The 12,966-nt window shown below is 35.8% G+C and overlaps 1 protein-coding gene across 1 annotated transcript in view; it reads left to right on the plus strand.

Annotated features, from left to right (window-relative positions):
• The window catches only part of TOMM70 (translocase of outer mitochondrial membrane 70), a 29,931-nt gene extending 21,195 nt beyond the window's left edge, over positions 1 to 8,736 (plus strand). The window contains exons 6-12 of the mRNA XM_037525652.2: positions 245 to 452; positions 844 to 978; positions 1,910 to 2,017; positions 2,916 to 3,032; positions 5,003 to 5,100; positions 5,660 to 5,782; positions 8,311 to 8,736. Of these exons, the coding sequence (XP_037381549.1) occupies positions 245 to 452; positions 844 to 978; positions 1,910 to 2,017; positions 2,916 to 3,032; positions 5,003 to 5,100; positions 5,660 to 5,782; positions 8,311 to 8,464 (943 nt within the window). The 3' untranslated portion in view covers positions 8,465 to 8,736. The remainder of the gene's footprint in view (positions 1 to 244; positions 453 to 843; positions 979 to 1,909; positions 2,018 to 2,915; positions 3,033 to 5,002; positions 5,101 to 5,659; positions 5,783 to 8,310) is intronic.
• The last annotated feature ends 4,230 nt before the right edge of the window (positions 8,737 to 12,966 follow it).

Genomic DNA, 12,966 nt, shown 5'->3' on the forward strand with positions numbered 1-12,966 from the left:
AACCCTAGGTTTCTGCCATTGACTCTGCAGTGTTCTTTTAAAGACTCCCTACTGTAAGGCATCAAGAAAATTCCAGTCTGCATCAAAAATACTAATCTGTTACCCCACCTTCCCAACTCCTTCCCACATCGGCTGATTGATTTGTTAAAGAAAAATCGTTTAACTCGGTTATGCTAAACGTGGCACGTGTTAGCACTTGATCCTTTCTTAGTAAATAATTTCCTGTGTTTGTTTTTATTTTCAGTTCTGGATATTTAAAGGCCAAACAGTATATGGAAGAAGAAAACTATGATAAAATCATAAGTGAATGCTCAAAAGAAATAGATGCTCAAGGCAAATACATGGCAGAAGCATTATTACTACGTGCCACTTTCTACCTACTTATTGGCAATGCCAATGCGGCCAAGCCAGATTTAGATAAGGTCATCAGTTTGAAAGAAGCTAATGTGAAGGTATATTTTAAAATGTGTATATTTGGAAAAAATTAACTTTAAAAATGAGGCTTTTCAATAATGTCTTGCCAAATTTTTGACATCTGAACTACCATTCTCCAAGAGGCTATTTTGTTTTCAAAGGTAATTCCAGACAGTGGTGTTGATTGGTGCAGTGACTGAATAAAAATGAAACTTAGCTAGGAAACGGGATGGCGTTGGGGGGGGGCGGGGACGGGTAAAGTATTTGGTAGCTTCAGAAATACATAGGTCCGAACATACTAAAAACAGGTGAACATTTTAAAAGGATGAACTTTATGATATGTGAATTATATCTCAATAAAACTGTTACTTAAAAAAATAAATTAGAATAAAAAGTAATGTTGAACCTCTTCTCATTTGGGGTATGTAGCTTCGAGCAAATGCACTCATCAAAAGAGGCAGCATGTATATGCAGCAGCAGCAGCCTTTGCTGTCAACTCAGGATTTTAACATGGCTGCTGACATTGATCCTCAGAATGCAGATGTTTATCACCACCGAGGACAGGTAAACCTATTTTAAAGAGTTTTGATCTTTGGATTGAGGGATATGATGTCATTTTTTGAGAATGTTTTAAAGTTTTATATCACTTTTTATAGCTGTGAACAAAGTACCACTGGAAATTACAGTTTGAGTTGGCATTTATTTAGGCCCATCTTGAACATTTGTCCTTGTAATTTTGGTATACACAAATGAGAAAAAAGAGAAAAGGAAGGCTACAATTGTTGGTTTGTGAGTTCAGATTTGTTTTTCTGGTTCATAGCTTTTCAGTGGGTAAAATATTAAAAGTATTTTGTGAGCATGGTGAGTTAATTTAGAATCAACAGAATGATATTTTTGGACTTCTTGTTACAAGGAAATAGTCCTAACTATACAAACAATTAAAAAAAAAAATCTCTTCTGGATTGAGTTTTATAACATGCATATTTATTTAGTAAAAAATATGTAATGGTAAAAACAGTTCCTGATTTCAGCCTCATTGAGGAAACATTGCTGTTTAGAATGCATTATAATAGAAAATATGGGTTATCCAAATAATAGGAAAGCTGAAGTTTTTTCTAATGGAGAAATTTACCTAATAATTTTGTCTGATGGAAGTGTTGAGATAACCTCTTAAAATTCTTGACATCTTAAATCCGTATTGATAGCATCTTATTTGCTGTCTAATCTGCTTTGAAACTGGAAATTACAGACATTTTTAGTTTCCTAGAAGAAGGGGTTTCTTGCTTAGTAGTGCTCATAATTGTGCAAAAATGGTGGTTTTAACATGCATTTTAAGTTTTAGAATATATCCTTTAAAATTGTAAATTTTTCTAGTTCACTGTTCTAGAAAATTCTATGTTGAATAATTATTTTACATCTTTAACATGCTGTGCTGTAATAATAGTATTTTACTGGTGCACCTATTATTTTGAATAATGAATTTTTTTTCCCTTAGCTGAAAATATTGCTTGATCAAGTTGAAGAAGCAGTGGCAGACTTTGATGAATGTATTAGATTAAGACCTGAGTCTGCTCTGGCACAGGCTCAGAAATGTTTTGCACTGGTAGGTTCTAATTTTTAAATAGTTTCCTAAACATTATTTCCCATTGTTAACAAAAATGAGTACTCATTTTGTCTACAAATACCCTATTTTCTCCCTGAATTTATAACTACAGGGGGAAAATGTGTTTAGGAAAATAGAACCATAAATGTATATGTTAAATGAGTTCCTGCTCCTGTATTTCTCTGGATGTTTTTATTTGAGTGTATCTTGACACAGATGTTTGTCCCTGATTTTATGTCCCCCTAGACATCACTGTTCTCCCTGCTTTTCTACCATAACCCAGTACAAAGAACAGAAACATTTTGAGGGAATGCTTTCAATCATGATACTACACAATTGCTCTCATCTCACCTTTATAGAGCTATTTCTTAATGTTTAGACACAGAGCTATAAATCAGGTAAAATAAAGTGCATAACTAGTGAAATTGAGGTACTTTCAGTTAGCCCTGTAGTTCTAAAAGAATTTCCTTCATTTAACATTTAATTTAGGTATAATTGATATAAAATATTAGTTTCAGGTGTACAACATAATGCTTTGCCATTTATATGTAAGAATGTTCTTTTTAAAGAAGGAAACACTTATAGATAAAATGTTATTAGATGAAGGGACTTTATAACTCCTTTGTAAAGTCATAATAGATTTAAATTTTACAAATTGAAAATTCCATTTATATGCAAAGTTAACTTCATACAAGTTAGTATAACTTTTAAAGTATTGAACATCTTGAGATTGTATAGGGGCAGTGAGATTGTACATAGCTTTTTTTGAACACTTTTAGGTGCAGTAAATTATGTTAGCATTGTTACCTGCTTTTCTGGAAATATTTGTATAGTTTCGTGTGACTTATAACATAGCTTTTGGATTCTTGACAGCCTGTTTTGATTTTTTTTAAAATAGTATCGTCAGGCATATACAGGAAATAATTCTTCACAAATCCAAGCAGCTATGAAAGGTTTTGACGAGGTCATAAAGAAATTTCCAAGGTGTGCTGAAGGATATGCCCTATATGCTCAGGTAAATGATATTTTTTTTTTCATCCCCCCCCCCTCCCCCAGAAGCCAGTCCTTTTTTCTCTGTGTCTCTTTTTTTTTCCTTTTTTAAGAGAATTGCATGTGTATGCTGAATCCTAGAATGGAAATCAGAAACATTGCTACCTTGATTGCAGCTTTTGTGAAAGTGGATGGTTTTGTTCCTGCTTTGATTTTTCTGGCCACCAGGATGGTTCTGAATCAGCTTTATGAGGGACTTCTAACACAATTTGAAAACTAAGACCCTAACTTAAAATGTAGAGAAGTTTAAGCCGATCATTTTCCTCATATTTGATTGAATTTGCAAAATTTAATTATCATAAGAAATTTTACTAAATGTAATTGATGTAGAAAATGTCCATGGAATTGTGTTTCTATTCTACTACTATCTTTTGAAATGATTAGATGGGCTATAACAACTCATTTTCTCTTTGATTTGGCTAAAATTCTTGAAGCTTTCCTTGGTTCGGGATAAAAGCTATAGGAAGGGTCACTTTTCAATTGTAGTGAAATATCTGAAAATGAATTAATTTTAAATCATCCATTTAATTGAAAATGGTTAGCTTCTGATAGCCATACTTGAACATTCTCCTCCAAATGAGTGATCTCTGAATGATTTTCTCAGTCTAAGTTACATTGCTTTTTCTGTTTACATAAATTAGCCATCTCAATACTCTATCTTTCTGTCTTATTATTTTTACTCCAAAGAAATGTTGGGGTTCCCTCCCTCCTTTCAGTCATCACAGAAATAGGAAATATTTTTAAATGGTTATCTCTGATACTTCTACCTGCAAACCATTTTTAAGGTGCACTTTCCTTCAAAGTATTTTTAGTCAAGATATAAGTAAAGTTAACAGAGTATAACTTTTTAAGGGTTTGTTGAGGAACTATGAGAAAGATTGATTTGTGTTGGATTTGTCTTTTAGAGAGATCCTAAACATCATTACATTATTTGGAATTGAAATTCTGGTGTATGAAATACAATCCAGAAATTCATTAACCTTTTGAAATAATCTTACCTATTCATTCTTTGTTTTTACAATTCTTAAGACATGATGGTAGGAATTAAAAAGAAACTGGTTGCTGACTACACACTTAAATTGTGGAAGCATGTACTGTATAAAATTTTATAGAATGTATAGAAGTTAAAATAGTTTAAAGGCAGGCAGTCATGTGACATTTGTATTGCATAGAGACACACTGCCATCACTGAAATGAAATTCAGAAGGGATTTTATGGTGCAGATTCTATTAAGCAGCTCAAAGAGCATAGGCAAATAGCTATTAAGGAATCCAATACTAAAAAACAACTCATATGCAGAACTTTCCTAATTGCATATTTCTCTGTCACTGTGCTGCCTTCAGAATAGCTTTAACTTAACTTGGACTGTTGTATGTGCATTAGTATTATAGTCTGCACTAAAATTTCTGTCCTTTGGTCCCTCTTCTGATTTTTGTTTCACTAGAAATACAACATATATAACTATGTATATTTATATAACGTTTTTAATTCTCAATGCTTGTTGTGACCTGATATTTATAGAACCAAACCCTCCATTTCTTCCACAGAATGTGCCTTAAAGTAGTTGATAGTAACAGCTTTTTTTCTTTCGTCAAACATTTTTGAAAATGACTGCTAACAGTTAACTCACATACTTTAATTTCTCCTTCCAAATGAGTATAGTCTTTCAAGTAGTTCCCTTAGGCTGTATTATGATCAATTGTAAGTGACATGAGTCCATCTATTAGAGTTGACACTATGAGTGGGATTTTCTGTATTCTACAATTTATCAGATAATCTGCTATTGCATGAATGAATAAGTTTATATCCCCAAAACATCATAATTCTGGTAATGAATGGATAAATGAAGTAAATTTTAATAGTTAATAAGCAGTGTACATTTAATTGTTTATGTTAATAGTTACCTTAATATAACTGATATATCTCCTCACATAGGCATTAACAGATCAACAGCAATTCGGTAAAGCTGATGAAATGTATGATAAATGTATTGATTTGGAACCAGATAATGCTACAACATATGTTCATAAAGGGTATGTATTTGGGGGGCTCTGTTGCAGTAAAAAATGAAATTTCTTGCATGCAGTAAAATGAATTTCATCTGGTCATTGAGGAAGCTCCTGGTAGAGAGCAGAGAAGTATCAGTGAATTAATTGGCAACTTCCTCAGTTCTGTGGCTATTTCACTGTTAATTTTTTAAATTTTACTTACATTTCATTTTTATATAGCAATTAGTAAATACACTATTTTCGCTCTTGTTTCAGTTCTGAACAGCCTGTCATATGTTCCTTGTATCAACATAGGAAACACATAATTTTTCCTATCCTTGTGTACTTGAGTTAAAAATTATAAAACTTCATTTAAATTTATTCAAAGAAAAACTATGCAAGTAGTAATAGAGCCTAAGCTACAGACATTTCTTTTTTCATAGTAACTTAGACGACAAAGCCAATAAAAGTTGAAAAAAAAATGTGTTGCTGATTATATACTGTTTCAGAATTTCCTTATAAATTCATTGAGGGCAGAAATCGAGCCATCACTTGTATTTATCTAGGGCAATGCTCCCATCTAATTACCTTTTTACATTTACAGTTTACTTCAACTTCAGTGGAAGCAAGATCTGGATAGAGGTTTGGAGCTTATCAGCAAGGCAATTGAAATCGACAATAAATGTGATTTTGCCTATGAAACCATGGGAACTATTGAAGTACAAAGGTAACTTCTCGGGTCTATTTTTAGGAAAGTTAAGGCAATTCTATACTTATTTTTTCTTTCTAGATATACTGTTGTCAGTTAATATCTATTAAAATTTTAGTCTTAATGTTAGACCTTTTGAGGTAAACTTCCCGCAAAACTACACAATTTTCATTTGCCTTATTTCTTATTCTTGTAATTTAAAAGTCATACTTTCAAAAGTTTATGTCAAGCATGATTAGGAAAAGAACACTGGATATTATTTGTTCTTTATTCTTTTTACCTGCATTATTCCTGTTGAAGGAAAAAGTACCTGCAGTGTGCTTAAGCGTTGCAGTGTGGCATAAGGATCGGTAGCCAAGTTGTCAGAAGATGTAGATCGTGCTACCCAAAAGCAAGTAGCCAAGCACCTGCAAGTCAGAACATAATCTGACTTGAGCTTTAAAATAAGGTGTTGGCTAAGTTTTTTTTGCAGCTGACTTCCTCTTGTTTTATATGTTCTTGAGATCCATCATCAATAGGTGACAGCTGTTTAAGCCATGGAATTTATTACTATAGCATACCATCTTAACAGTGGCATTGCCATCATATGAGTACCTACTCTAGACCAGGCACTGGACTGTAGGTGTTTTCCAACTATTGTTTCAATTAATCTTTACTACAATCTTTGCAAAGTATAGATTGTATGATTGAAGAGTATAAAAACTGATGACCAGACTGGTTAAATTAACAAAGTTACACAGTGAGCCAATAGCAGAAACAGATTATAAGCCTATTTTCATGATACCACAGTAACATTTTACCATTATCACTTGTCAGCAACCTGTGGTTGTTGTCTTAATTACCTGTCATTCAGCCCCTACTAGGATTTCTGTGCTCCAGAATAAACAGAATATACATATATAAACTGATGAAATTGTGTTTTTTAACCATTTTATACTGACAGTTGTATATAAATTTAAATTACTGCTTTTAATTGCCAGCTCGTTATTGTGAATAAAATATTCTCTACTAGAAAAGGGGTAGTGGTTCTTAATCCTTTTTGAGCCAAACTGGGTTTTTCTTAGAATAATGACATTAAAAGTGTTCCTATTGAGGACCTGATTTCTGCCATTTGACGTATTTTATTCATGTTACTTGTATTTTAAGAAGTCTATTCTAAATCTTGTCTTACAAGTAAGTGACTATAAATTGCTTATCTTAGTATTTAGCAAATCTACCTACCTACCCAAATCTGAACATGGAACTAATAGAAGTTCTTAACAAAAAAAAGTTCTTATATATAATGTTGCCATATATTCTGTAGAAGTATTGTCCTACAGTCACCCCAGAGATACAGTGTACTTCCTAGAGTCTAATAGGCATGTAATGGAGACTTACTAGATCCTTGTCTTAAGACTATATACATGTAGGGCCTCCCCGGTGGCGCAGCGGTTGAGCGCTGGGTTGCGAAGCTGCCCGCAGCCTCTGCAGCGCCGGTTTGTTCCCTGGCTGCTCCCCGGTCACCGGAGAAGGGTCTCCCACATGGCGCGCAGACCTCTCCTGCTGCCCGCTGCTCCCCTCAGCAGTGTACTTTGGTCCTTCTGCCTGCTCTGCTCCCCGCTCTGGCTCTGGTGAATTCTCTCACCCTCCTGTGCTTCTGACTGTACCCAGTGCTTGTATAAATAAATAAAAATATATACATGTATACATAGCTAATGCTAGCTACTTAAAACAACTCTTGGCTCTTGGCAAATACTTACATAAACCTAACCACACTTGGACTTTAAGAGGTCAGTCTTATTTTTTTAACCAAGCTATCATCCATTTACTCAAAACACATAAACTACCAGGCATTGTACTGGGTTCTGGGAATTGAGAGATATTTAATAAAAATCTAGTTAGTTTGTGGTATAAACAAATATATATTCATTCTTCTGTGCATAGAATGGCAGTAAAAGTATGGGAACTATGGGGAGGGAAATACTGCAATGGGACACTGTATTTGAACTGGGTCTTACTAGAAATGTAAGGGTTTGAACAGAGTCTGGCAGAGAGGCAGCTAATAAAGTTGAGTATTATGTTCAGGTCTGAGTGTGTGGCACGATCAAGGAACTTAGGTAAACCTGTGTGCCTGGAGTAAGGGTAGGATGGGGGTCTGGGGTGGGAGGTAGAAAGAAGTGGGGGCTCACATGGAATTTGAATGAAAGGCCCCTGAATGCCAATAATACTCTCTTGAGGCTATGTCACTGTTGTTTAAATTAGAAGGTTGACTATATAGTGGAAACACAGTCTTTAGGAACTGGATTAGGATTTTCAATGTCATTAATGTCTTTAGTCTCACTGTTATCTGGAAACAACGAAGAGGTATAATAAGCACATAGCATTTGTAATCACTGAGTGAATGTTAGCCATGGGACTCAGTGATTTCTATGTGCAAGGCACTATTTTGTTATAAACATTTTAGTTGAAACTTAGTGGTCAGAATGTGTGTAGCATTGCCTGTAACTTCATTGAATACTGTGAAGAGCTTATTGAATCTAAGACACTTAACATTTTTGTTCTTTTAGAGGAAACATGGAGAAAGCCATTGACATGTTCAACAAGGCTATTAACCTGGCCAAATCGGAGATGGAGATGGCTCATTTGTACTCACTCTGTGATGCTGCCCATGCCCAGACAGAAGTTGCAAAGAAATACGGATTAAAACCACCAACATTATAAAATAGGGGGTGGGGTGGGGAGGAAAATGACCCTCTTTTTAGAAGAAGTGTACCCCATCTTCAACTGAACCCTGAAGACACTGTCATGGACTGTGTTGAATGGTGGAACTTAGTATTTCCGTTTGTGGTGTTGTCATTTGTTACATCTGTTTCATGTTTAGGTGTTGTGGGAGTGGCTGTTGAAGGAAATTTGAAGTGTTGCAGCTTTTATTCCCTGTGCAACAAAAGCTTAGAACCTTAAAGGGATATTAAAGTTGCAGTGATTACAAATGACAGTCAGCCATGCAAATAAAAACTTTGATTTGTTGATTTGGCTTTTTTTTTTTAATGGAAATGGGGGAAATTATATTCTGGATAAATTTGTGAGTATTTTACAGCATGTTGGTTTTTAAATTAACATAGTAAGTGCTGTCAAACAGGTGTCTTTTAGATTCAGTTAATCCCTTTTAGTTGACTTTTTTTTTTAATAAAAACAAAGCTTAAAGGGGCAGATTTTAAGGCAGAAAAACTGAGAGCCCCTCTAAACAAACCACTGTCAAAATGCACAGTGCCTCTGATTCTGCAGAATATTAGAAACTCAGTGGCAACTATTTAATCTTTGATCCCTTCAACTCTGTGGATAATGTGCATCATTCTTGAAGTCTCCAACAACTGGTTTTTCATACAGTAAATTATGCAGAAGCAAAATATTAAAACTGATCTATGAGCTGGAAGATGAGAGTATGAATGGAAGAATGAACCAGGCAAGAGGTAAGATGAAATAGATGTGTATTTATAATTGCCAATGGCTATTTTCTATAATAAGTACTTCTATCAAATAGTGTACTGTTTAAAGAAAATACAGGTTGGTTGTGTATATAAAGGAGTGTGATATGTGGGTATATTAGCTTAAAATTTCTAATGAAAAAAATGTGGGTAAAAGTTCAAAGGATCTAAGTGTTGGATCCAGAAGCACAGTATTTCCTGAAGTGACAAGTTCAGTGCTTCAACTATGGCTACATGTGCTGCAGGAATTTTGAGCCAGTATTTTCACAGATGGTGGGGACATGTGGAATGCTTTTTAGTTTTGGATTTACCTCGGTCTCTATGGCAGGGCCTGACTGCCCCATCCAGGTCTTTACTAGTGATATATTAACTGATTTTTGTTAGTTTTGTTCATTTTATCTTTACCTCACCTTACTTAGAAAACATTTGGGTTTTTTTTTTTCCAGTTGTCACTTTTCTAGACCATTCTTATGCCTATTTATAAGTCTTGCGTATGATAAAAGAGCAATTATACATTTCTGAAATGAATAATTAGAGTTTACATTGCTGGGAGTAAAGAAGCATTTTACCCCTCTTTAAAGGGTGCTTTATCCTACTGAAACCAAAAAGATTTTGTCTACAAATGCTATCTTTTTAGAAACTATTAGAAATAATAAGCCCCTCCAAAGTTAGTTTGGAAAATACTGAGAGAACTGCTAATTATTGGGGGCAGCTAATGTAATTTAAAATGACTTAGATAATGGAAAGTTTGAGAGCTCTGCATTTTAGTTTATTTTATGCACCTATTATAATAACCCGAGTACAAAAATGTTCTGTGTCTCTGAATAACCTTTGACTTAAAAAGTTTTTATTTGCATGGCTGTATTTACATGAACACTGATTATTTTCTTCTACTCTTCCCCTTGGGATTGGGTAGAAACACACATAAGGGAAACTGAAGCATGTGCCATTCAATACCATTCCAGATCCTTGTGGACTATTGCCTGTTCTGAAAAATATTTGAAACTGCACTGAGAGCTGCATCTGTCTGTATCTTTTCTTTTGTAAATTACTTCACATGTAAATTCACCAAATAAATATTACATTCAAGCTTTTCTATCTGTTCTTTAAATAGAAAAATAGGTAGTTTATTCATTTGTGATTAGGTAAATTCATATTCTCTTATGGTCTCAAACTTCAAAAATAGGGAATACTGAACATGATAACATAGAAAGCAAAATAAGTTTTGGACTTTGCATATGATTCAGGTAATGATCTTCAGATGTGAAAATTATTCCTGGTTATCTGGATGGACCCCAAATGTAATCACAAATGTCCTCATAAAAGGAGGTTTCTGACAGAAGAGAAGGCATTGTGACCACTGGCAGAGATTAGATATGAACACAAGCCAGAGAATTTTACCAGATTAAAATCCCTTAGAGTAAAAGAATCATTTCAAAATAAGCAAAAATTACGTAGTCATGAAATTTGGCATGTGTACAACTACAACCTGTGGGAATCTGTTCACTCCCAGAGTTTACTAAGCACCGAGGATGGTGAGAAACAGCCATAAAACGAACAGAAAGGCCTCATAAACTGCACGCTAGGGTGACAGTTTTGGTGCCATAAAGTTATATTCCATTAGAATGGAAATACATGAGTAATAAATTCTGCTAGGATTTTAGGGATAAATAGGCTTTAAGGAAGGAGTATTCTTAGAAGATGGGTGAGCCACCAAAAAAAAAAAAAAAAAAAAATGAAGTGCAGTTTCCCTGGTGGTGCATGGGGTTAAGACGCAGCACTACGAATCTACCTGCAGCCACTGCAGCATGAGTTCAATCCCCAGCCAGGGAGGCGACCCACATGGCGCAGCAGACCTCCTGTCTCACCCGCTGCTCCCCTCAGCAGTGTATTTTAGTCAATCCACCTGTTCTGTTCCTCACTGTCTCTAGTGAATCCTCTCACCCACACACACACACCTGGGGAGGTACCCCAGTTCCTGTATGCATAAATAAATAAAAACTAAGTGAAGGAACATTGAGTCTGAGCAGAAAATAAGCCATCCAAGGCAGAGTCCAACAAGATGAAGTTGTGTTTTTTTCTTACTGTTGAGACAGGTGCCGGTAGTGAAGTGCTCGAGAATTAGCATACGTTTAGGACCATGCCTGTACCAGATCACTCAAGTACAATATGTAAAATTAGATAGGACTAAAAATAAAGTATGGGAAACATCAACATCTAAGAAACAGGTGGTGAAGAAAGGTAAGACCAAAGTCACATCAATGTTTTAGCAAAGTCTGCAAACACATCATTAGTAGTGATAGTAATCTCCAGAGAAGTTATTGGAGGGTGAAGGCAGATCTGGCTGCAGGGGTCTGAAAATTAATTGAAAAACTAGGTGGAATAAAATGGTTTTACAGGATGACATGGCTTTTGTTTTGAGAAACTTTGAGAATGTAATAAAAGTTGAGTACAAAGGGATATATCTGGAGGGTTTAAAATATTACAGGAAGAACTAGGGTAACAACACTTAGAATATTCCTGCACCTTGCCCGCATGATCCGTACTTGTTCATTTGTTGAATTATGAACCAGCTATTAAAAAAACACTGAACAAGCACTGTCTTTGAATATGTTTTAGCTTGACTAGATCTGAGGCTTTGACTAGATCTGAGGCTTACCTTTTTAACTCCCAATTTTAGGAAGACCTTTTTATCCTAAAGTGCATTATCTTCCAACAGCTAGCTTTTACTTAGCTTCCAATCTTTACTCAAGAAACAGAGTGGAGGGCCTTCCTGGGGGCACAAGGGGTTATGACGCAACCTATAAAGCTATCCTCAGCCTCTGCAGCATGAATCACATCCCCAGCCAGGGAGAGCTACCCACATGGTGCAGCAAACCTCTCCTGTCTCACCCACTACTCCCCTCAGCAGTGTATTTCAGTCGGTCTGCCTGTTCTGTTCCCCACTGTCTTTGGTGAATCCTCTCACTCCCTGCACCTCAGGCCTGTACCCCAGCTCTTGTATGCATAAATAAATCAATCTTTAAAAAAAGAAAAAGAGTGGATGACTACAAGGAGGAGGAAATTACAACAAAGTTGGCTGTAAGGCATTAAGGAGAAAAGCCCATATTAAGTCTGCGGCACTGGCAATGTTTGGTTAGTGCAGACATCACAGAATACACATCTTTACCATCTCCTCACTTCATCAAACCTGCTCTCCACCAAAACATTCCAGTAGTGCCACCGAAGCAGAGCATTCATCTGGAGACCTAGACTCTTGTCTTATGCCCCTTTCCCTTGGTCTGCTTCACACAGACTTAACTTCTGGTAGCAGGAACTTCCTTAAATACTCAGTTGATGTCATAATCTTACTACTATTCAGTCATTTAAGCCCTGTAATGTTAATTTGTTCACTTGCAACAAATGTTAACACCCATTATCTGTTATCACTCGAAATAGCAAGGTCAGGGCTTTCAAGACTACACATTGTGACTTATTTTTACACAGATCCTGATGAGTCTTCAGTTAAATGTGTTACCTTATATAAACCACAGGTGACAGATGCCCAACATGTGACAGACTTGAAAGTATTGGTATCAGGCCTCTGGGTTGCGAAGCTGCCCGCAGCCTCTGCAGCGCCGGTTCGATCGGTTCGATCCCCGGCTGCTCCCCAGCCACCGGAAGAGGGTCCCACATGGCGCGCAGACCTCTCCTGCCACCAGCTGCTTCCCTCAGCAGTGTACTTCGGTCCTTCTGCCC

This window comes from Talpa occidentalis, unplaced genomic scaffold, assembly GCF_014898055.3.
Source record: "Talpa occidentalis isolate TD23 unplaced genomic scaffold, MPIMG_talOcc4v2.1 talOcc4.4, whole genome shotgun sequence".
NCBI lineage: Eukaryota > Metazoa > Chordata > Mammalia > Eulipotyphla > Talpidae > Talpa > Talpa occidentalis.